Source organism: Amblyraja radiata, unplaced genomic scaffold (genome assembly GCF_010909765.2).
Source record: "Amblyraja radiata isolate CabotCenter1 unplaced genomic scaffold, sAmbRad1.1.pri S89, whole genome shotgun sequence".
In the NCBI taxonomy this organism is placed as follows: domain Eukaryota; kingdom Metazoa; phylum Chordata; class Chondrichthyes; order Rajiformes; family Rajidae; genus Amblyraja; species Amblyraja radiata.
This window is the reverse complement of record NW_022630172.1, coordinates 5,431,848-5,457,216: the sequence shown is the minus strand read 5'-3', so window position 1 is coordinate 5,457,216 and position 25,369 is coordinate 5,431,848. Positions and strand designations below refer to the sequence as shown.

At 49.6% G+C, this 25,369-nt stretch overlaps 1 protein-coding gene and 1 long non-coding RNA gene across 2 annotated transcripts in view; one reads left to right on the top strand and one right to left on the bottom strand.

Annotated features, from left to right (window-relative positions):
- The window catches only part of LOC116969603 (zinc finger protein 850-like), a gene marked incomplete at its 3' end in the record, with an annotated part of 172,149 nt that overhangs the window by 66,103 nt on the left and 80,677 nt on the right, over positions 1-25,369 (bottom strand). The window contains exon 5 of the mRNA XM_033016433.1: positions 8,384-9,206. Within this exon, the coding sequence (XP_032872324.1) occupies positions 8,384-9,206 (823 nt within the window). The remainder of the gene's footprint in view (positions 1-8,383; positions 9,207-25,369) is intronic.
- On the top strand, positions 174-7,704 carry LOC116969591. Its single transcript, XR_004410848.1, has 3 exons — positions 174-184; positions 3,162-3,170; positions 7,583-7,704. It is a non-coding gene; the product is annotated as an uncharacterized LOC116969591 (long non-coding RNA).

Below are 25,369 nucleotides of genomic sequence, written 5' to 3'. Positions count from 1 at the left end.
ACATGGGGGTGAGAGGCAAAGGGGGAGAGAGGAAGTGTAGAGAGGTGGGAGAGAGGTGGAAGAGAGGAGAGGTAGCGGGGAGGGGTGAGAAGAAGGAGAGAGGAGGGGAGAGAAAGGAGGGGGAGAGAGGGGAGAGAGACGAGGGGGAGAGAGTAGGGAGAGAAAGGTGGGAGAGGAGGAGGGGGTCGGCGGGGGGAAGCGCCAGGGAAGAGCGGGAGCAGCGGGGAAGTGCGGGGGGCAACGGGGAAGAGCGGGGGGCAGTGGGGAGGAACAGGTGGCAGCGGGGAAGGGCGGGGACAGTGGGGAAGAGCGGGGGGCAGCGGGGAAGAGCGGGGGCAGCGGGGTAGAGCGGGGGGCAGCGGGGAAGAGCGGACACAGTGGGGAAGAGCGGGGTAGAGCGGGAACAGTGGGGAAGAGCGGGAGAACAGCGGGGTACATCGTGGTACAGCGGGGAAGAGCGGGAACAGCGGGGAAGAGCGGGGGCAGCGGGGGCAGCGGGGAAGAACGGGGGCAGCGGGGAAGAGCGGGGGCAACGGGGAAGAGCGGGGAAGAGCGGGGGCAACGGGGAAGAGCGGGGGCAAAGGGGAAGAACGGGGAAGAGCGGGAGCAGCGGGGAAGAGCGGGGGGCAGCGGGGAGGAACAGGGGGCAGCGGGGAAGAGCGGGAACAGTGGGGAAGGGCGGGGACAGTGGGGAAGAGCGGGGACAGCGGGGAAGAGCGGGGGCAGCGGGAAGAGTGGGGGCAGCGGGGAAGAGCGGTGCAAGGGGAAGAGCGGACACAGTGGGGAAGAGCGGGAACAGTGGGGAAGAGCGGGGGAACAGCGGGGTACATCGTGGTACAGCGGGGGGCAGCGGGGAAGAGCGGACACAGTGGGGAAGAGCGGGGTAGAGCGGGAACAGTGGGGAAGAGCGGGGTACATCGTGGTACAGCGGGGAAGAGCGGGGGGCAGCGGGGAAGAGCGGGGGCAACGGGGAAGAGCGGGGGCAGTGGGATAGAGCGGGGGGAGCAGCGGGGAAGAGCGGGTGGAACAGCGGGCATCGGGGGAAGTGGGTTTCAACCAAACGACTGCAAGTTGGGCGGGGGTGGGTGAGTGTGACGTCACTCGCAGTGGGTGGAACACAGCGCAGATCGCGCGCAGCAGCTCCATTGTGACGTCATCAGCGAGACCATCGCGTTTATTTTCAAAGTTTTCTCGGATTTGTGAACATTTTCAAAAATAACTCGAGAAATAAAGCACGAATTTTTCAGATAAGGCTGTTTTGGACCAGGAGGAAAATCTCTACTGCAATATGTAACATTTTTAGCCTTAGCACATCGTTTTTCCGACAAGATGTGATTACAGACAAACATCACACGCAAATAATAATAATAATAATAATAATAATAATAATAATAATAATAATAATACTAATAATAATAATAATAATTATTATTATAATAATATATTATTGTCATTGCACATCAGTGCAACGAGATTTAGTATGCAGCTTACAACCGATGTGAAAAAAATAAAATAAATAAATAAACTGCGACGTGACCATCTGAGGGAGACAGTCCAGGGGGGATGGGGGGCACTCAGCCGGGCCGGTTCAGAGCCGCTATAGCTCTGGGAATGAAGCTGTTTCTGAGTCTGGAGGATCGGACGTAGAAGGCCTTGTAACATCTGCCGGAGGGAAGTAGTTCGAACAGTCCGTTACAAGGGAGTGAGGAGTCTTTATGGATGCTGACGTCCTTCCTGAGGCACCGTGCGTGGTAGATGCCCTCCAAGGCTGGTAGCTGTGTCCCAATGATCCTCTGCGCTCTGTGGACGAAGCGCTGAAGAGCTCTCCTCTCCGCCTCCGTGCAGCTGAGATACCACACAGAGATGCCATACGTTAATATGCTCTCTGTGGTGCAGTGGTAGAACGTTGTCAGCAGCTGTTGGGGCAGACCAGTCTTTTTTAATGTTGTCAGGAAGACCAGTCGTTGCTGTGCCTTCTTGACCAGCGCAGCGGTGTTGGTGGACCATATGAGGTAGTCTGAAATGTGAGTGCCCAGAAACCTAAAGCTGGTCACTCTCTCCACACTGTCCCCGTTGATAAAGATTGGATCGTATTCTCCATTATGGGACATCCTGAAGTTGATAATCAGCTCCTTGGTCTTGGAGGTGTTTAGGGACAAGTTGTTACGTGCGCACCAGTCCGCCAGGTTCTGCACCTCCATTCTGTAGTGTGTTTCATCACCGTTGGTGATCAGCCCAATCACTGTTGTGTCGTCTGCAAACTTGACAATGCATATCGAATGCAGCAGCACAGTCATGTGTGAAGAGGGAGTAGAGCATGAGGTTCAGTACACAGCCCTGTGGTGTGCCGGTACTCAGGGTGATAGTGGAGGACAGGTGCGGGCCCTCTGCCTGCGGTTGCTTCGTCAAGAAATTCAGGATCCAGTCGCATATCGACGAGCTGCGGCCTAGCTGGTGGAGTTTGGTGGTGAGCTTGGTGGGGATGACCGTGTTGAAGGCAGAGCTGTGTTCTCTGAAAAGCATCCTCACGTACGTGCCCTGTCTTTCCTGGTGAGTCAGGTCAGTGTGAAGAGCCAGAGATGTCCCTTTCAGAATGGGTCCCTTTAAGAATGGCAGGCAGTGACTAGGGGTATACCGCAAGGCTTGATCCTGGGACCGCAGCTATTTACAATTTTCATTAATGATTTAGATGAAGGAATAACAAGGAACATTAGCAAATTTGCAGATGACACAAAGCTGGGTGACTGTGTGAACTGTGAGGAGGATGCTATGAGAATGCAGGGTGACTTGCACAGGTTGGGTGAGTGGGTAGATGCATGGCAGATGAAGTTTAATGTGAATAAATGTGAGGCTATCCACTTTAATTACAAAAACAGGAAGGCAGATTATTATCTGATGGTGTCAAAAGAAAAGGGGAAGTACAACAGGATCTGGGGGACCTTGTTCATCAGTGAATGAAAGTAAGCATGCAGGTACAGCAGGCAGTGAAGAAATCAAATGGCATGTTGGCCTTCATAACAAGAGGAGCTAAGTAGAGAAGCAAAGAGGTCCTTCTGCAGTTGTACAGGGCCCTTGTGAGACCAGACATGGGGTATTGTGTGCGGTTTTTGGTCCCCTAATTTGAGGAAAGTCATTCTTGTTATTGCGGGAGTGCAGCATAGGTTCACAAGGTTAATTCCCGGGATAGCGAGACTGTCATATGCTGTGAGAATGGAACGGCTGGGCTTGTACACTCTGGAGTTTAGAAGGATGAGAGAGGATCTTATTGAAACATATAGGATTGTTAAGGGTTTGTAAGTCAAAGATAAATGGAGGTTTGGCTTTGCCAAATATCTTGTTTTATTTCTGGGCAGTCCATATTAAAAACATGAATTTCTGGCTGGAAGAAATGAATCAACAACCAGATTGGTTAAGGATGGAAAAGGAAGACTGTTTACCTTTTGAAATTGGTCCGATCATATTTGCTCCCACAAAACTGCACAAAAAACCTATAAGGAAAACCCCATGATACACAGTGGAATACGAATTTGGAAACAATTTTAAAAAAGTTTTAAAATTGAATAATATAACATTATGCCTTCCCATTGTAAATAATCCTTTATTCAAGCCATCCATTTTGGATAAGGGTTTCACACAATGGAAACATTATGGAATTAAAAAGATTGGACATCTTTATGGGAAGGGCACTTTTCTTTAATTTCAAGAGTTACAACAGAATCATGGACTGCACTCAAATAATTTCTTCAGATATCTACAAATTAGAGATGATGTTAAATCTAATACACAAGTCTACAGGACTAGGGAACCAGAAATCCTTGATGAATGTTTGAACAAGCATCCAAACACATAAACATTAATAGCTTATATTAATAACACCTTCCTAAACAACGAGGTACCACCGACGGAACCATATAGACACACATGGGAAAATTAATTAGGTCCTCCTATAACGAAAGATGTGTGGGACGAAAGTTTACAACATATACATCAATGTTCGTTAAATGCCAGACATGCTTTAATACAATTTACAGTCTTACATAGATTACATTACTCCAAAATAAAACTATATAGAATCTTCCCACAAATCTCTCCTATTTGTGATAAATGTCTACATCTAGAGGCTAATTTAAAACATACGTTTGCAAATTGTATAAAAATTAAACATTTCTGGACTGATATTTTTGAAATAATTTCAGAAGTTATTAATACAAAATTGGATCCAAGCTCAAAATTAATAATACTTAGAATATCAGAGCAAAGTTTATCACTTCCAAAAAGCCAAATAAATTTCCTCGACTACAGTATAATAACCGGGAAAAAATATTAAAATTTTGGAAAGGCCCTACAACCCCCACAATTAAAATGTGGATTGTGGAAATGTCGGAGACCCTATATCTAGAAAGAATTAGACTTGTCTTAATGGACAAACAAGAACTTTTTGATAAAATATGGGGTCCATTCATTAATTATCTGACGGGATAGATTGGCCCGGCACAAAAACCCAACTGAAACTTGAACTCAGGATTAGATGAAAAGTCATACTTTATAATCTACGAACCTATCTCCAATGACGTATTATAAGTAATCCATTCCACCTTTTTTTTTTTTTTTTTTGATATTTGTAACTCTTTATTCCCCCTTTCTCTCTTTTTACATATAACCATATAACTTACTTTATACTGTATAGTATGTCTACATCTAATAAAAATATTATAAAAAATACTTTATAGTATGTCTACTTCTAATAAAAATATTATAAAAAATAAATAAAAGAAGGATGAGAAGGGATCCTATTGAAACACAAAAGATTATTAAAGGTTTGTACACGCAAGAGGCAGGAAACATGTTCCCGATGTTACGGGACTCCAGAACCAGGGGCCACAGTTTCAGAATAAGGGTTAGAACGGGTATGAATACACACTTTTTCACACAGAGAATGGCGAGTCTGTGGAATTCTCTGCCTCAGAAGGCGATTCTCCGGATACTTTCAGGAGAGAGCTAGATAGGGCTCTTAAGGGAGTCAAGGGAGTTGGGGTGAAGGCAGGAACGGGAAAATTGCGGTGCTGGCTCAAAGGGCCGAAAGGCCTACTCCTGCATCTTTTGTCTATTGAGGTTCCTTGTGGGAGGAGGGGGAGCATTAGGTCCCAGTGCAGGCAGACCACGTGGTGTGAGAGTCTGCAGTGTGGAGACTCCAGGCCTGGTCGAGGCCCGCGGGGAGTGGAATGGCACGCGGGCGAAGTGTTGCAAGTGCCGGTCAGCGGATGAACAGGGGGGGGGCAACGAGGGTCGGCGGCTCCAGCGAGGCAGCAAGGGCGGCAACGACCACGGGTGAGGTCACGCGGGAAGGTCCATGACAGCGGCATCCTCGGTTGTCCAGGTCCAAGATCGGTTAGGAAGGCGGTGAGTTTTAGTGCTGCTCCTCGTGGCAGCAATGGTGTCGCGGGGTTGTCAGTTCCACCTGTCCCTTACTACCCCAAGCTGGCCACCTCCCAACCCCCTAACTCCCCCAAGCTGGCTACCTCCCACCCCCTTACTCCCCCAAGCTGGCCACCTCCCAGCCCCCTTACTCCCCCAAGCTGGCTCCCTCCCAACCCCCTTACTCCCCCAAGCAGGCCACCTCCCACCCCCCTTACTCCCCCAAGCTGGCTCCCTCTGATTCCCCTTATTCCCCCAAGCTGGCACCATCCCATCCCCCTTACTCCCCCAAGCTGGCCATCTCCCATTACCCTTATTCCCCCAAGCTGGCCACCTCCCATCCCCTTACTCCCCCAACCAGGCTACCGCCCGTCCCCCTTACCCACCCAAGTTGGCCACCGCCCGTTCCCCTTATACCTCCCCCCCAAGTCCTCCCATCCCTTACTCCCCCAAGCAGGCTCCCACCACACTGTCACGGGTTATGTGTCGGCAGCGCACACACACATGGGGCCGGGTGGAGCTGGGCCGTGGCTCCGGGCAGCGGACACACGGGGCCATAAACCCGGTAACGTTCCTGTCAACTGCAAAAGAGTTGGGGACAGTCTGGTCCGTCCACCCACCCAGAGTCACTGACCGTGCTGCGCCAGCATGAGGACCCCCCTACCAGGGTGATTCACCCCCACCCGACCCACACAGCGGAGTGATTCACTCCCCCGACCCACACATGGGGTGATTTACTCCCCCCCCCACCCCCACATGGGGTGAATCACCTGGGTGCCGGGCTGTCTGTATCCCCGCCGCTGCGTTTCAGCTACCAAACACCAAACGATGTTGCCAAGTACAGGAACTATCTTTGATGTAGTGGGGAGGTTTGCGACTGCCCTACGGCTACAGATATGCATGGAGACGAGAATAATTTCTTATTTCTTGGAGATGGTTGGCATTTTCTTTCGTTATTGATAGCACAACCTGAATTCTGAATTCCAAAGAGCATAGTTGTCAAAGTTCGTCTCTTAAAGAAAGCAGACAGCAACAAAATTGTTAAAGGTAAACTAAAGCAATCTTTTAATCAATCTGCCAGACGGGAGTGGCGAGATCTACAATGAGCACACACGTTGCTCAGTGCTTCTCGGGCTCCACTCGAAGAACAAAGGAAATTTAGAGTAATGATACATTTTCTTATCAATAAAACACACCTTCTATGTCTGAGTGAAAGATCTGTAACCTAAGGGAAACAAGGGAGGCTGGACACATATATTTACAATGTCAGCCTTATTCTCAAATCTTGGCACAGCTTCAGTACAGCTGCCCATTCCTGAAGGACAACTCGTTCACATTGAGGTCAGGATAAACTTGCTTTATTTGTTACGTAAGGCACAAATGTATCAAAACTTAAAAAAAAAAAACACTTTAAAATGCCTAAGAAGGAACTGCAGATGCTGGAAAATGGCAGGTAGACAAACATGCTGGAGAAACTCAACGGGTGAGGCAACATCTATGGAACAAAGAAAATAAGCATCGTTTCGGGTTGAATCCCTTCTTCAGACTGATGTGCAGGTGGGGGAGGCGGGGAGAAGAGAGGGAGAGGTGGAGCCAGTGGGATGAGGGAGAGCTGGGAAGGGGAGGAGAAAGTAGGGACTACCTGAAATTAGAGAAGTCAATGTTCATACCGCTGGGGTGCAAACTGCCCAAGTGAAACATGAGGTGCTGCTCCTCCAATTTACGGTGGACCTCACTCTAGCCATGGAGGAGGCTCAGGACAGAAAGGTCGGATTCGGAATGGGAGGGGGAGTTGAAGTGCTGAGCCACCGGGAGATCAGGTTGGTTATTGCGAACCGAGGTGTTCAGCGTATGTGCGTGAGAGTGTGTGTGTGTGTGAGAGGAACAGTGTGTGATAGCGTGCGAAAGAGAGAGAAAGTGCATGTGTTAGAGAGAGCAGGAGAGAGAGGGAGTGTGTTTGAGAGAGGGAGGGACTGTGTGCGTGTGAGTGTGTGTGTGTGTGTGTGAGAGAGAGAGAGGGGGGGAGTGTTGTTAGTGTTGGAGAGAGGGAGTGTTTGTGTGTGTGAGAGCGGGACTGTGTGTGTGAGAGACAGGGTGCGAGAGAGGGAGTGCGCTAGAGAGACTGAGCGGGTAAGGGAGTGTGTGAGAGAGAGGAAGGCGGCACAAGAGGGTGGAATGGAGAGAATTTGTGTACGAGTGGGGGAGAGTGGAAGGAGAGGAGAGAGAGGAATGTATCTGTGCAGCTTTACGGGACATTGGTCGGGTAGCATTTGGAGTATTGCATACAGTTCTGGTCACTCCATTACAGGACTGATGTGGTGGCTTTGGGGAAGGTGCATAGATGGTTAACCAGATGGTTTAAAAACAAGGAACTGCAGATGGCTGGAGTAACTCAGCGGGACAGGCAGCATCTCTGGAGAAATGGAATTGGTGACAGAAGAAACGATCCGAAATGTTACCCATTCCTTCCAGCATTTTGTGTTTACCTAAACAGTGCCTATCTATCCACGTGGCGGTGTGCCAGCAGGCTGGAGGAGCGGGCAAAGGCCTTGCCACAGGGCTGGCTGGTGTGGACTCGCCGGTGCTCCAGCAGGTGGTCAAGGCGGGTGAAGCCCTTACCACAGGACGGGCAGGGAAAGGGGCGCTCACCGCTGTGGGTACGCCGGTGCTGCCACAGGCTGGACATGCGAGTGAAACCCTTGCCACACTCAGCGCACACAAAGGGTCTCTCTCTGGTGTGTAACCGCTGCTGCTCCCGCAGCCCCCGTGCTCTCTTGTCACAGTGGGAGCAGCTGCTCCCCGGCGTGGGTCCGCCGGTGCTGCCGCAACCCCCGCGAGCTGTCAAACTCCTCACCGCAGTACGGGCAGTCGTAGGGCTGGCCACTGGTGTGAACGTGCTGGTGAGACAGGGCATGGGAAGCCATGGCAAAGCGCTCTCCACACACCGGGCTGGGGAAGGGACGGTCGCCGGCGTGCACCCGCTGGTGGGACAGCAGCTTGGAGGAGCGGGTGAAGCCCTTGCCGCACTGGGTGCAGGTGTAGGTATGCTCGCCGGCGTGGGTACGCTGGTGTTGCAGCAGGTTGCTGGACTGGGTGAAGCCCTTGCCACACTGGGCACAGGTGTAGGGACGCTCGCCAGTGTGGGTGCGCTGGTGCTCCAGCAGCCGGTCAGATCGGGTGAAGCCCTTGCCGCACTGGGCGCAGGTGAAGGGGCGCTCCCCGGTGTGGGTGCGCTGGTGCACCAGCAGGTGACTAGACTGGGTGAATCCCTTGCCACACTGGGCGCAGGTGTAGGGACACTCGCCGGTGTGGGTGCGCTGGTGCCTCAGGAAGTTGCTGGAGTGGGTGAAGCCCTTGCCGCACTGGGCGCAGGTGTAGGGGAGCTCGCCGGTGTGGGTGCGCTGGTGCGCCAGTAGGCCGCTGGACTGGGTGAAGCCCTTCCCACAGTCGCTGCATGTGTAGGGGCGCTCCCCGGTGTGCACGCGCCTATGCACCTTCAGATCCTTGGATGACTTGAAGCCTTTGCCGCAGTCGGAGCAGGTGAAGGGCCGCTCACTGCTGTGCACCCGCTGGTGCTCCCGCAGCCCCGACAACTGGGTAAAGCTCTCGCCGCATGTGGAGCAGCCATAGGGCTTCTCGCCCGTGTGCACCCGCTGGTGGGCCTTCAGCACATCCGCCCTCTTGAAGCTCTTGCCGCACTCTCTGCAGTTGAAGGGGCGTTCTCCCGTGTGCACCAGCCGGTGGGCCTCCAGCTTGCTCGGGCTCTGCCAGGCCTTGCCACATACGTCGCACTCATAGCGCTTCTTCTTGTTGTGCCCCGTCATGTGGTCCTCCATCGAAAATCAGCCATTGAAGCCCGGCCCGCACACCGAGCAGATGGGGGGCTCACTGGCACCCTGGCCACCCTCAATGGCCGCTCACGTTCCCGTCTCTCCGTCCACAGCAACGGCTCCTAAACACTGCAGGAGGGGAACACAGAGGGTCAACAAGCTGGCAAACAGGACATTACTAGCACATATTGGGTGCGTTTATGGCGGAGTAAACCGTTATATAATTCTGCGCTGCACACTGGCGCAGCGGTACAGTTGTAAATTAATCGGCCTCCACAAAATAGCTAAATTGGCCCCAATGTGCGTTGGATAGTGCTAGTGTACGGGGTGATCGCTGGTCGGCGCGGACCCCATGGGCCGAAAGACCTGTTGTTTCCGCGATGCATCTCTAAACTGATCTAAACCAAAGAAGGGTGTTGACCCAAAATGTCACCCTTTCCTCTCTCCACAGATGCTGCCTGACCTGCTGAGTTACTCCAGCACTTTGTGTCTATCTTCTCCACAGATGCTGCCTGACCCGCTGAGTTACTCAAACACTTTGTCATAGTCATGGAGTGATACAGTGTTGGAAAGAGGCCCTTCGGCCCAACTCTTACCCGCACTTCTAGATCCCTCGGCTCTACACATTCCGCAAGGCTCAGAGTTCAGAGCCCTAATGAGACCACACCTGGAGTATTGTGTGCAGTTTTTGTCCCCTAATTTGAGGATGGACATTCTTGCTATTGAGGGAGACAAGCGTAGGTTCACCAGGTTAATTCCCGGGATGTGGGGGACTGTCATATGTTGAGAGAATGGAGCGGCTGGGCTTGTACACTCTGGAGTTTAGAAGGATGAGATGGTATCTTATTGAAACATATAAGATTGTTAAGGGTTTGGACGCGCTAGAGGCGGAAAACATGTTCCCGATGTTGGGGGAGTCTAGAACCGGGGTCCACACAGTTTAAGAATAAGGGGTAAGCCATTTAGAACAGAGACATGGAAACACTTTTTCTCACAGAGTTGTGACTCTGTGGAATTCTCTGCATCAGAGGCCGGTTCTGTGGATACTTTCAGAGAGAGCTAGATAGGGCTCTTAAAGATCGTGGAGTCAAGAGATATGGGGAGAAGGCAGGAACGGGGAACTGATTGGGGATGATCAGCCATGATTATATTGAATGGCGGTGCTGGCTCAAAGGGCCGAATGGCCTATTCCTGCACCTATTGTCTCTTGTCTATTGCCCCAGCGCCCCGCCATTCACAGTGAAGATCCTGCCCTGGTTTGACTTCCTAAACTGCAACACCCTCCCCACCCCCAAACAATGTGACCTCCTCCCTGTGGCTCCGTGCTCCTTACCCCTGCTGCCTCATGCTCCGTGCGTCCTGCTTCCTCCCCCTCCTCCCCATCCCCAAACAATTTGAACCCACCCCCACCAGGCTCCCTACCCCCTTCCATGACTCACTTGACCCCCCCCCCCCCATTCATCCCCCTCGGCACCAAACCCATTCCCCCTTGAATCCCTCCCCCTCCCTTTGCTCCCTGCTTCCCCCCACTACTCACTTCATCACTTTTTCCACCTCCCTCTCTCTCACCGTTCAGTGCGGATCGGCTCCATCTTGGCCACGACAGTTGCGTCATGTCCGGGCTGAGGCCGCCCCGCAAAGTGCGGGGAGAGAGATGGTGATCAGCACGGAAATGACGTCGCGGACAGCCCCGGTTCGTTGACCCGCAGGTTGCGGGGAGGCCTCAGCCCGGATATGACGTAACGCCGCGGCCCAAGATGGAGCCGAACCGCACTGGACGGTGAGAGGGAGACGGAGAGAGACGGAGAGAGAGGGAGAGAGGGAGGGGCAGAGATATAGAAGGGTGGAGAGAGAAGGGAGGGAGAGACAGAGAGGGGGGGTTGAGGAGAGAGTTCGGGAGAGAGAGAGAGAGCGAGGGGGAGAGAGAGGGAGAGGGGGCGGGGCCACTAACAGTCCACCAATCACAAGCTGCCGAGCGCACTATGACATCACTATGGGACGTTGCCAACGGTAACCACGGCAGGAGAGTTCGAGGGAGACAGAGACAGAGAGAGATATAGAGAGTGATGAAGGGATAGAGGGAGGGATATAGGCAGAGAGAGATATAGCGAGATCGACATATAGTGAGAATCAGAGAGAGAGATAGAGAATATATATATGGAGAGGGTGACAGAGAGATAGAGATATATAGAGAGGGGGAGATATAGAGAGAGGGAAATAGGGACAGATATATAGAGATAGAGAGATAGAGAGGGAAATAGGGACAGCTAGAGAAATATATATATAGAGAGAGAGAGCGAAAGAATATATATATATATAGAGAGGGAGATAAATAGAGAGAGAGATATAGAGGGGAAGAGAGGTAGAGAGACATAATATATATAGAGAGGGAGAGAGACAGATATAGAGATAGTGAGAGGAAGAGAGAATATATAGAGAGGGAGCACTTGGTTTAGTTATTCCTATTTTTTTTGTTATTTTGGGCGAAGTTCACCCCTCTTTTCACTTGTATTTTTGTTACTATTTTCATTTTTTTTGCTATTGTTGTGGGCGACGTTTTGATTTTGTTCTTCAGTGAGTGGAGCTGCTGCTGACCTTAACTGGGCTGGTGGGCACCTGGATCAGGATGGTGTGCAGGCAGAAATGCGTTTATATTGGGCATAGACACTGCGGGCCAAAGGGGCGGCTCTTGTTTACTGCTCTGGGTTGTGTTTTGTTTTTGTTTTGTAAGCAGTGCAGGTGCAGGCCATTTGGCCCTTCAAACCAGCACCGCCATTCATTGTGATCATTGGGGGAGGGGTGGCGTGGGATTATGGGCGTCCATTCCAGGTGGGGCAAGAGGAAGAGAGAGGGGCGTGGGGGGGGGGGGGAAGTGTCATATCTAGCTATGATTTAATTTAATACATTGTGTTCTTGGCTTTGATAGCAATTGATTTCTATGTTTGCTGCGTTTAACTACAGAGTTCCAATGTCTGTTTGTGAAAAATATGGTTGAGAAGTGATTGCTTATAAATTAGATAATAGGTACAGGGTTCTGCTAGTAAATGGATATGTTAAAGAAAAACAGGTGCTATCAATGTGAAACAAAACGATGATTGCTGCACAATGTACAGTGGATCATTACGTGTATCCATTTGTGAGGGATAAGATGATTAAACCACCACCATTGTGAGGGGCCGAAGGGTTGTAGTCACCGACATTGTGATGGGCCGAGTAACTGGAAACACCAACCTTGTGATTCGAACAAACAGTCAGACCTTCAGAGCTGTTGATAACATTGTAGAATAACAAGATGAGGTAAGGAATGTAGCTGATAACACAGAAGCTATTCTTTAGGTCAAAGGCAATTAAGTAGGTAAGGGCAACAGCTACTGAGCATGCTTAATTAACTAAATGAATATTAACTTTACGCCCCTCATGACAAAGAACCTAATTTAAATGTACATGCGATGTATGATGTGGGAGGAGAGGGAATGATTGATGACGCACGGAGGGGAGGGTTGGAAGATTGTGAACCTCGGTACCCTGATTGGAAGGGGTCAGAAGGGGAGGCGTCCGATCAATAAAGACTGTATACTGAATTGTATAAAAATAGACGTTTTTCCTTTGCTCGGTGTGTCTCAACTTGGAGAGGCACCCGATTCTGCAGACTCGCAAATAAAGCATTTCTTGTTTCCACGATTTAGTCTCTGAGCAGTGATTGTGAGCACAAACCATATATCTCACAAGTTGGGGGGCTCGTCCGGGATCGCCACTCCGGCCGCTTGACGGAGGCACGAAAGGAAGGGAAGGTGCACCCTGCTGATTTCATGCAGTCTCTGATCTCCTTGCTTGCCGTCAGCGGTTTGAGCGAGTGATATTCGGACAAGAGACTCTGGAAACAAGAGGGAATCCGGTGAAAGGGATCAATCAATCGAGCAATTCTGTGCACAGGACTCGGGTAAGAATATTGACTATTAAGTATTACTCGGGCGATTGAGTTCTGTTGGACGGGAAAAGGTCTGACAGGGATGGGTAACCGGAACGGGCAAAGTAAGGGCCCGGGGAAAAAAGGCTCAAACTGGTGAAGAGCCGCACATTCGCCTGATAGTCCATTGGGGCGGATGTTGCACGGATGGGATGATGGGGGGGGGGGGGGGGGTGAGGTGTGCGTCTGGCTTAATGAGACATCCGAAGAGTTGTCGGATTGAGAAATAAGTGGCGTTGGAACCCAACCCAAAGAACCCCCGTGGTCAGGGCATCTGCTCCTCCCGTGAGGGGGGGGGCGAGAACCAGGGACCCCCAAACTTTCAAAGAAGAGAAAGAGGAAGGGGTGAATGGAGGGACCAAGGTTGGGGTCCCCCGGGAAATAAAGAACAAGGATCAGGGGGATGGCACACCGGGCCATCCCGGTGTTATCATTGTCACAAAGAAGGACACTTTAAAAGAGAATGTCCAAAGATAAGGCATGAAGTACAATCGTACACACTGATGGAGGAATAGGGGGGTCAGGGGTTCCCATCCTTGGGGTGTGTAGGACGTACACGCGAACCCTTGGTAACTTAAAATTAGGTCCCCAAGGAGAATACACGGTATTTATGGTGGACTCAGGGGCGGAAAGATCATTGTAACCAGGATACCAGAGGGAATGGAATTAGGGGAAAAGCAAGTCAAAATCTCTGGAGTAGGGGGAACGGTAATGACAGCTCCCGAGATAGAAGGAGTAATGGTAAGATATAAAATCGAGAGGCCATGGAAGACTTAATCCTGGTGCCCCAGGCAGGAACATATCTGATAGGAAGGGACTTACAAGTTCAATTAGGAATGGGCACAGCTCCCGTAGGTGGACAGATTATAGTACAGCTATATAAATTGACGACCTAAGATGAAGAAAGAATAGTCTCACATGTGTGGGCAAGAGAGGGAAATAGGGGAGGGCTAAGAATACCACCTCTGAGGATAGCCTTGCGAGAAGGAAGTGAAGTAGTACAGGTAAGACAGTATCCGATTTCAATGGAAGGAAGGAAAGGGCTGCAGCCAATTATAGAAATCTTACTGAAGGATGGAGTATTGGAGAGTTGTATGTCCCCCTACAACACGCCAATACTCCCTGTAAGAAAGACTGACGGAACGTTCCGACTGGTCCAGGACCTAAGAGAATTGAATAGGGTAGTTAGGGCTCAACACCCGGTAGTCCCAAATCCTTATACCATAATGGGACGTATACCCCCTAACCATAGGTGGTTCAGTGTGGTAGATCTGAAAGACGCCTTTTGGAGCTGCCCCCTGGCTGAGGAAAGTAGAGACCTTTTTGCATTCGAGTGGGAAAACCCAGACACACTGAGGAAGCAACAGTATCGATGGACTGTGCTCCCTCAGGGATTTACTGAATCCCCGAACCTGTGCGGGCAAATATTGGAACCAGTATTAGAGGATGTTCCCAGGACCAATGGGACACAATTATTGCAGTACGTAGATGATTTGTTACTCTCAGGCGGAGAAGAAGAGCCAGTAAGGGATGCAACCATAACCCTCTTAAACTTTTTAGGGGGAAAGGGATTGAGAGTGTCCAAAAATAAACTACAATTTGTAGAACAGGAGGTTAAATATCTAGGACACCTGATTAGTGACGGGAAAAGGAGAATAAACCCCGAAAGAATAGCTGGGATCACCGGGCTGCCGATGCCAAGGAACAAAAAAGAAATCAGGAAGTTTCTGGGGTTAATTGGATACTGTAGATTATGGATAGACAATTACACCCGACAAGTCAAGTTCTTGTATGATAAATTGTGTGAGGAGACTGATAAAGTACAATGGGATTCTGAGGACGAACAGAGATTTGGAGAAATAAAGAATAGCCTGATCATCGCACCGGTACTGACCCTCCCGTCCATCGATCAACCATTCCATCTCTTTGTTAATGCGGAGAATGGAATTGCGTTGGGGGTACTGACACAAAAGAGAGGAGGGAAGCGACAGCCAGTCGCATTCCTTTCAAAACACTGGATCCGGTGTCACGAGGGTGGCCTGTATGTATTCAAGTGGTCGCAGCAACAGCAATATTAGTGGAAGAAAGTAGAAAATTGACATTTGGAGGTGAGCTGGTGGTATCCACTCCCCACACGGTCCGGACAATACTAACTCAGAAGTCCAACCGGTGGTTGACTGACTCCAGGATCCTAAAGTACGAAGTGATACTTATGGAAAAAGACGATTTGACCATTCTGACCGATAAGAATTTAAACCCTTCCCAGTTTTTATACTCGGCGGACGACGAACAGGAAGGGCAGAGACCAGAACACTACTGTAGCGAAGTTATAGAACTACAGACCAAGAGTAGGGAGGATTTGGAGGAGCAGCCTCTGGTAGAGGGAGAAAGGTGGTTTATAGACGGTTCTTCCCGATGTATAAATGGAAAAAGATATAGTGGGTATGCCATAATAGGAGGAGAAGGATTTGAAGGAGTGGAGGCGGGCAGGTTGCCAGGTAGTTGGTCGGCTCAGTCATGTGAATTGTATGCCTTAATACGGGCGTTAGAATTGTTGGAGGGGAAGGAAGGAACGGTGTACACCGACTCCAAATATGCATTTTGAGTAGTGCACACGTTTGGGAGAATATGGAAAGAAAGGGGGATGATTACAGCAAGAGGAAAGGAGTTGGCACATGAGCAATTAATTGAGAAGGCGCTGGAAGCATTACATTTGCCAGAAAGGATAGCGGTGGTCCATGTGGCGGGACACCAAAAGGGGAACTCATTAGAAGCAAGGGGAAATGAAGCGGCAGACGGAGCCGCCAAAAAGGCAGCGACAGAAGGAACAGTGAGGATGTTGTCTTTAATACCATTAAGGGAAGGAGTAGGAAATATACCTGTATTCTCACAGGAGGAGGAGGATCAAGTGAATGAGTTAGGGGCTCGGCGTTCCACTGACGGGAGGTGGTGGACGCCGGATGGGAAACAAATGTTAACCAAAGGATTAACTCGGGATTTGATGACACAACTGCACTCCCAGTCACATTGGGGAGCGCAGGCCCTGTGTGACACACTACTACGGACCTACGCTTGCCGAGGTATCTATACTTTGGCTAAGCAGACTGTCTCCGGTTGTGTGTTATGTCAGAGGGTTAACAAGAAGGTAATGAGAGCTGTCCCTGGTGGAGGACAACAATTGGCTATAAGACCCTTCCAGAGAATACAGGTAGATTTTACAGAACTTCCAAGAATACAAAGGTGGAAGTACCTCCTAGTAGTTGTAGACCATTTCACCAGGTGGGTGGAAGCATTTCCCACGATAAATGCCACCGCTCAGGCAGTAACCCGGCTATTATTAGAACAAATCATTCCCCGATACGGGGTCATCGAATCCATAGATTCCGACCGAGGAACACATTTTGCCTCTAAGGTTCACCTGTTGGTTTGCAGTACCTTGGGAATAAATTGGAAATTGCATACACCCTGGCACCCCCAGAGTTCTGGGCGAGTGGAAAGGATGATGCAACCCTTAAAACACAGATAACTAAGTTAATGGAGGAAACCAGACTACCCTGGACTAAGTGTTTACCAATTGCATTATTAAGAATACGAACGGCACCCCGTAAAGATATTGCGGTGTCTCCCTACGAAATGTTGTTTGGGCTGCCCTATCTTGGAAAGGTAGAGGGCACGCCGACCTTCGAAGGCAGCGATGTGTTCCTGAGGAACTATTTACTGGCAGTGTCTCGTTCCCTTGCAGAATTAAAAATAAAAGGACTGTTGGCACAAAGTCCACCACTCGACTTTCCAATACACGCTATAAAGGCCGGTGACTGGAAAGTTGGAAGGAGGAGAAACTGCAGCCCCGGTGGACTGGCCCATACCTGGCATTGCTGACAACGGAGACAGCAGTACGAACAAAAGAAAAAGGGTGGACACATGCGACCCGGGTTAAAGGACCCGTTGACCCGCCGTCAGTTCCTGAGAAAGACGATCAGTGGACGGTAAAACCGGGGAATAAGCCCCTGGCATTAACTTTCAGTAAGAAATAAATGTATGAAACTAACAGCATGAAAGGAGCAGTTGTAGTATTACTAACTATGTATGTAACCATTATAAGAAGTGTTAATAACTGTGATAAGTGCTACCATCCTATCAGACATGGAGGGCGAACAACCAGAGCATTTACCTATCATTCCCATGTAAGTGATGTTTGCTACGACCTAAGGACTAGAGCTGTTTGTCAGGACGGAGGGAGGGGGTATTATGTACTAGAAAATAAGGGACATGTAGGAAGTGTTGGGCACATTACCTGCCCAAAAGGGGAGAAATGGGTCTGCATGACCAAGAGAGGACAGTTAGGCATCCCTTCCCGAGCCAGGGAGGAAACATTAGACAGAATTAAGGAGGTAGTGATAGGGAAGGTAGCAGAAGCATTAGTCAACAAACCTCCCCCACATTCCCAGCCTCAACTGCACCAGACTATGTATGATGAAATAAAGCAGCAGATTGAGATCCCCGAAGTGGGGAGAAACCTGTTTGTGGACTTGGCCCTCCGGATAGCCAGAACCCTGAATGTGACTAACTGTTGGGTTTGTGGAGGACCGCTGATGAGCTCACGCTGGCCATGGAGAGGATCTTTCATTGAGGTATGGGACCTGATAAAGTGGAATTTGACGGTGGGAAGAGATCGAAGTCCCCAGGAATGGGTCCTGACACACACCCCGGTTGGAACTGAGTGTATCGCCAGGCCCTGAAAAGGATGCCATCCTAGTATGCAGCAGCCCCTGCCAGCGCATCATCACCCAGTGGCCAAATCAATCCCGAGTGTGGTGGCCAGAGGAACCTCAATGGTATCCCACTGTAAAGGATGAAGGAAACTGTACTATCTGGATGAAGACTGATGGAAGCGAATCGAATGGATTATGGAATTGCACCGGGAACAACCCTTACCAGGGAATCCCAGTGTTGCAGGGCATATGGGACAATGTTACCTCTAGTGGACCGGCCCCTGAAGGACTGCTATGGATATGCGGACACAAGGCATACTCGGTATTGCCAGAAAAATGGAGTGGGACTTGTTTAATTGGACTGGTACAACCAGGGTTTTTTTTGTTGACCACTGAGGAGGGGCGGTCGCTAGGAACACCCATCTTTGCCGATCTACACCGAACGAAGAGAGGAATGGACATCGGAAAATGGGAAAATGATGAGTGGCCACCTGCAAGAATCATCTCATATTATGGACCAGCCACTTGGGCACAGGACGGATCCTGGGGCTACCGGACCCCAGTGTATATGTTAAATCGGATCATAAGACTACAGGCAGTGCTGGAAGTAATTACTAACCAGACTGCATCTGCACTAGAGATGTTGGCGAAGCAGCAGACACAGATGAGAACAGCGATATACCAAAACCGTTTGGCCTTAGACTACTTACTAGCCGAAGAGGGAGGAGTATGCGGAAAATTCAACCTCTCTAATTGCTGCCTAAACATAGATGACAACGGGCAAGCAGTAATGGATATATCAGAAGGAATCAGAAAAATAGCACATGTCCCGGTACAGAGATGGAACACAATCATGGGAGCAGGATGGTGGGATTACATTTTAGGAGGAGCCTGGTGGAAAGCGGTGGGACTGGTGATTTTATGGGCATTAGCTGCATTGATCATTATCCCCTGTTGTATACCATGTCTCAGGGTTCTTATAACTAGAAGAAAAGCCAAATGCAGGCAGTTGTAGTCCCCATGGGGGAGAAAGGGGGCGTCCAGAAGATAATGATAATGAGGCCGAGAGAGGACCCAGAGGAAAGAGAGATAAAAAGAATGTTATTAGCTTTGGAACAGCAGGAAGTCTAGGAATGGGGTTTAATACAGGATGCGTAGCAAAAGAAAAAGGGAGGATTGTGAGGGATAAGATGATTAAACCACCATCATTGCGAGGGGCCGAGTGATTGAAGTCACCGACCTTGTGATGGGCCGAGAAGTTGGAATCACCAACCTTGTGATTCGAACAAACAGTCAGACCTTCAGAGCTGTTGATAACATTGTAGAATAACAAGATGAGGTAAGGAATGTAGCTGCCAACACAGAAGCTATTCTTTAGGTCAAAGGCAATTAAGTAGGTTAGGCCAACAGATAGTGCGCATGCTTAATAAGTTAAATGAACATTAACTTTACGCCCCTCATGACAAAGAACCTAATTTAAATGTACATGCGATGTATGATGTGGGAGGAGAGGGAATGATTGATGACGCACGGAGGGGAGGGTTGGAAGATTGTGAACCTCGGTACCCTGATTGGAAGGGGTCAGAAGGGGAGGCGTCCGATCAATAAAGACTGTATACTGAATTGTATAAAAATAGACGTTTTTCCTTTGCTCGGTGTGTCTCAACTTGGAGAGACATCCGATTCTGCAGACTCGCAAATAAAGCATTTCTTGTTTCCACGATTTAGTCTCTGAGTAGTGATTGTGAGCACGAACAATATATCTCACAGTAGGACTGATGAATTGATACACTGTGAGGTCGTATTTTTGCTATAACAAACTGTGTTGAAATACTAATGGAATAAAACACTCTGTAGTTGTTGCAATGGATTGACACACTGTGGAAATGTACTGATGAATTGACACACATTGGGTTAGTGCAGATGGAATGACATACTTAAGGTAGTACAGATTGAGTAACACACTTGGGTAATACTGCTGGACAGGTACAATGTTGGGTAATACTGATGAAATGACATACGTAAGGTAGGATTGGTGGAGAGAAACATTGTGGGGTAGTAGTGAAGGAATGACATACTGTGGGGTTGCTCTGACGGAGTGACACGCTATGGGTTGTATTGATGGAGTGACATAGTGTGTAGTAGCACTGATGGGGAGACATACTGTGGAGTAGTATTGATGGAGTCGTACAATGTGGGATAGTACTTATGAAAGAGACATTCTCATTTAATTCTGATGAAGTGACACACTGTGTGGTAGTACTATTGCTTATGACAAATTGTGGAGTAGTACTGACGGAGTGACACACTGTGGGGCAGTACTGATGCAATGGCATACAGTGGAGCAGTACCGATGGAGATACACTCTGTGGGGTGGTACGTATGTAGTGACACACTCTGGGGTAGAATTCATGGAGTGAGACACTGCGGGATAGTACTTACGCTTTGATACATTCTGGGGTAGTTCTGATGGAGTGACACACTGTGGGTAGTACTGGTGGAGTGCCACACTGTGCGTAGTACTATTTCTTACGACACACTGTGGGTAGTACTGGTGGAGTGACACACTGTGGGTAGTACTGACGTAGTCAGAGAATCATAGATTGATACAGTGCGGAAACAGGCCCTTCGGCCAAACTCGCACACACCGGCCAACAATGTCCCTTTTACCCTAGTCCCATTTGCTCATGTTTGATCCATAACCCTCCAAACATGTCCTATACAACCGTTTTTTTTTAAACGATGGGATGTCCCAACCTCAACTACGTCCTCTGGCAGCTTGTTCCATACACCCACCAACCCTCTGTGTGAAATGTTACCCCTCTGATTCCTATTAATTATTTCACCTTCACCATGAATCCATGTCCTCTGGTCCTCGATTCTCCTACGCTTGATAAATGACACTGTGCATCTTCCCAATCTATTACTCTCATGATTTTGTACACCTCCATATGATCTCCCCATCCTCCTATGCTCCATGGAATAGAGACCCCACCCACTTTACCACTCCTTATAGCTCACACCCTCTAGTGCTGACAACATCCTCGTAAATCTTTTCTGAACCATTTCAATATTGACAATATCATCATTGAGCGGGAAGGCAGAGAAAAAGTCGAAAGAAGGAGAGAAATAAATACAGTTTGGAGAGAGGGTCGCTGCTGCAATAGATTAGATTAGATTAAACTTTATTAATCCCCTTATTCAGGGGAAATGCTGATGTCCTTGCAGCACACTAATAAAAATACAACATAGCATTCAAAAAGAAGTTCAACACAAAAACATCCCCCCACAGTGAATCCAACTGTGGGGGAAGGCACAAAGTCCAGTCCCCATCCTCTTGTCCACCCAAAGTCGGGCCTATTGAGGCCTCCACAGTCACAGCCACGGCGCCCGATGTTCTCGCCGGGTGATGGTGCACCGGCGTCGGGAGAACCCCAGCGGCTTGGGGTGCCAGGAACGGCCGCCTTCCCACCGGAGACCGCGGCTTCCAAGCCAACAGACCGCGCCGGACGGAGCTCCGCACACTGGTGATCTCAGCAAGAGATCCCAGGCTCCGGGATGTAACGTTCAGCGTCGCAGCTGGCCGCTCCACAGAACCGCGGCTCCACAATGTTCTTATCGGCGGTCCCAGCATACTGGAGTTCCAGCGCGGCGACCCAGGAAAGGCATCGCCCGCTCCGCAATAGCGCTCCAGCGCTGCGCCGCCGCCAAAGCCGATGTTCTGCGCCGCCGCCAAAGCCGATGTTCTGGCCAGGTCCCCTCAAGGAAACGTCGCTCCAGGACCCGCTGGTAGGCCGCAAGGACAGGTCGAAGTCGCTGCTCGGAGGAAGGCAACCCCTCCGACCAGCTAGGGACTCGAAAAGCAGTTTCCCCCTTCCCCCCCACCACCCCCCACACATAAAAAGATTAGGCCCCCTGACTACACACTCAACGTGCTAAAAATAATAAAAAAGAAGGGTAAAAAAAAACGGACAGCTGCACGAAAGGCAACCGTTCAGGACGGCGCCTCCTCCGGAATCAGGCGATAGAACTAAAATACACAGTTGAGCGGGACACAAGGAACTGTCCCCCCTTGCTGAAATGTTCAGCAAACATAAACTGTTGTAGAAGCTCAATGACCGTAAAGAATGGCCGCCATTTTGGGTCTAGACCGTGCAGCAAGTAAAAGAGTGCAGTGGAATGATAGCCAATGTAAAGAGGGATTTGGGAGCAGTGAAAGAGGGACCTGGCACACAGCTTAACCACGGAGGAGTGGTGGATGTGGGGCAGATGGGGGAGAGGTTTAGAATTAGTAGACATATGTATTTGGGTGATGATAGGTGGAAGAAAAGAAGGAAAATGGTTTCTGCCGTGTGGTCGAGGTAGAGTGAAGGTGAGACAAAATCTGGAAGGTGATCAGTGGGGGGCACAAATGCTAACTGTGCTAGTATGTGACTGTAAAACGTGATATAGTGGCCCATCGAAGGGGAGATTCAGGTCGAATGGAACGAGATGGGGGATGGTACGCGGTGGGTGAAAGGTACGGCTGGGTAGTGGATGAAACAGGAAGGGGGGTTCCGAACATGTATTGTGCGAATTATAGGTATAATATGTGAAAGTTAGCAAAGTCCAGAACTAGGGGGTCACAGTTTAAGGATATGAGGGAAGTCTTTTAGGACCGAGATGAGAAAATCATTTTTTACAGAGAGAGTGGTGAAATCTGTGGAATTCTCTGCCACAGAAGGTAGTTGACGCCAGTTCATTGGCTATATTTAAGAGGGAGTTAGCTGTGACAGTTGTGGCTAAAGGGATCAGGGGGTATGGAGAGAAGGCACAGATGGGATAATGAGTTGGATCATATCGAATGGCGCTGCAGGCACGAAGGGCCGAATGGCCTACTCCTGCACCTGTTTTCTATGCTTAATAAAGGGGGTTATAGGTGTAGGCAAATGGGATGACAAGAGGTGAATCAAACAGGTGAAGACATTGTAACATAGAAGGCAAGGTTTCCCTGAAATCGGAAATTTGGGCTGTAGGCTAGCCAAGCAGAATGTGCGGTATTTTTCGGACAGATTACCCTCGTAATACAGACGGCTGACGATGTCCAGATTTGTGTGAATATAAGAAGTCAGATTGAAGCGCTCACCAGTGGCATCTAATCGCCATTTGGTGTCGCCGACGTAGAAGAGGCCACATCGTGAGAACAAAATGCAATGGACGAGGTTGGAGAATGGGCATGAGAATTATTTTCTCGCCTGGATTGTCTGCTGACGTCACTGGACGACGGTGGGGGAGGAAATGTTGCATCTCCCACGGTGGAAGTGAAATGTATTAGCAGTCAGTGAAGGGTGGCTTGAGAGGGATGGGCAGAAGTGAGAATAATAGGGATTGGATTCTGTGGGAAAATGGAGTACCGGATCTCGTTGCAGCTGGCGATAAATACGGAGGTGAACTCGTGGGTTGTGAAGCTTGATAGGATGCGGCAAGAGGTGAGGATTTGGAAACCCACTTCTGTTCGAATAAAGAATGGGAGCACAAGGCCGAGAAATGAAAGAGCTCAATCAGCCACAGTCGCAGAGGAAAAGGAGGACAGTTTATAATGAGATAAGTGCAACAAGTGCAAGTGGCAAAAATGGGCCCACCTGGACAGTCCTGTTGTGTAAAAATAGAAGCGGGCGATGTGGTTTTGGGACTCTCCGGTTGAAGGAGGGGCTATATGGTTTGTGACAACATGCTGGAGAAACTCAGCAGGTGCAGCAGCATCTATGGAGCGAAGGAAGAAGGGGTTCGGCCCGAAACGTTGCCTACTTCCTTCGCTCCATAGATGCTGCTGCACCCGCTGAGTTTCTCCAGCATTTTGTGTACCTTCGATCTTCCAACATCTGCAGTTCCTTCTTGAACACAATGGTTTGTGACAATGTTGGAGGCAGACGTCTTATGGGGCTGATGTTATATGTCCTGCGATTGCTGGGAATAACACTTGGGGAAGGGGTGGTTTTAGGGAGGATGGTTGGGAACTAAGGAAATAGGGAGAGAGCCGTGTTTGCGCGATGCCGAGAAGGGTGGAGATGGGAATATGTGACTGGATGTGATCATTTTGGAGGTGACGGAAATGATGTTGCATGATGTGTTGGATGCGGGTGCTGGGCAGGTGAAATGTGAGGACCAGAAAACAGTGTATGACTAGGAGGAGACAGCGAGTGTTCCCATGTCGAGGCGTTCTGTTCTTTGAATTCGCAGTTGTCGTTTCTCTTTATTAAAGATCGCTTTCCCCTGCTGTCATCAATTGACTCCTCACCTGAGACTCATCTATATACCCGTGGTCCCGCTCTCCCTCCCTGTCCTTTCCAGGGAACATAGATAAAGTTCTCCTGGTACTCGATCACCAGCCTCAGAATCCAACTTATTATCCCCCGACATTTCCCTTACCTCCAACATTATCCCAGAACGAGTCACATCTCTAACCTTCTCTTCTTTCCACCGAGAACGCACCCTCGGCAAAACCATGGATCACCAATTCCTCCCTCAGGTACCTACCTCCCTTGCAACTGCTGTCGATGTAATACCTGTTTATATAGCTCCTCACCTATCTCCATGCTGGGACCATCATCAGTCCTTCCAGGTGAGATAGACAGGGGTTCAAATGCACCTCATCTATCCTCATATATGGCAGTAGGTGTTCCAGAATGTTCCTCTTGTACATACTGGGACACAATCTGTAGGACATTGATAGACTTACGGACTCTGCTACCAGTTATATAAAGTTATGTGAGGATAACAGTGTCCACGAGGAGACTACGCTGTTTCCCTGACATCCCCCCGTGGAACACGAGTTACATCAAGGCCTTTCTCAACCAGAAGAAGAGGGCCTTCAGGAATGGTGACAGGGAGGAGGTAAAACGGGCGCAGAAAGAAATGAAGGCGAGACTAAGAAAGCGGACGGACGACAATATGAGGATACTGGAGCAGAAACTTCAGCAGAACAACATGAGGGATGTGTGGATGAAGAGCATTACAAGCCAAAGTAAGAGCAGTGGCTTGAGAAGCGAATGCAATCAGGACCACCGGGGCGCCGGGGAGTGACAGCCTTGCCGGCAGTCTGTTCGGTTTTTAAAAAAATTGTTCTTATTTTTCAGTTTGTTATAAGTTTGCTTTAATGGTCTTCTGTTTGTTTTATGTGGGGGGAGGGGGAAGGGATCGGGGGAAACTATTTTTCAAGTTCCTACCTTGCCGGAGATGTGATCAATTTTCGGATAACATACTCCGGGATCTGCGGCCTACCATCGATGGATTCCGAAGCCTCCTCGGACTGTCGTGAGCCCGGGCGCGGACCTAACACCGGATCTCTTGCCTGGGATCGCTCCCACCGTGACCACCGCGGAATCAACATAAAAGGCTCGTAGTCTCGAGTGAGGCCGAATCGGGAGCTCCAACGCCGCGGAAGGCTCGACCAGCCCCCGACGCGA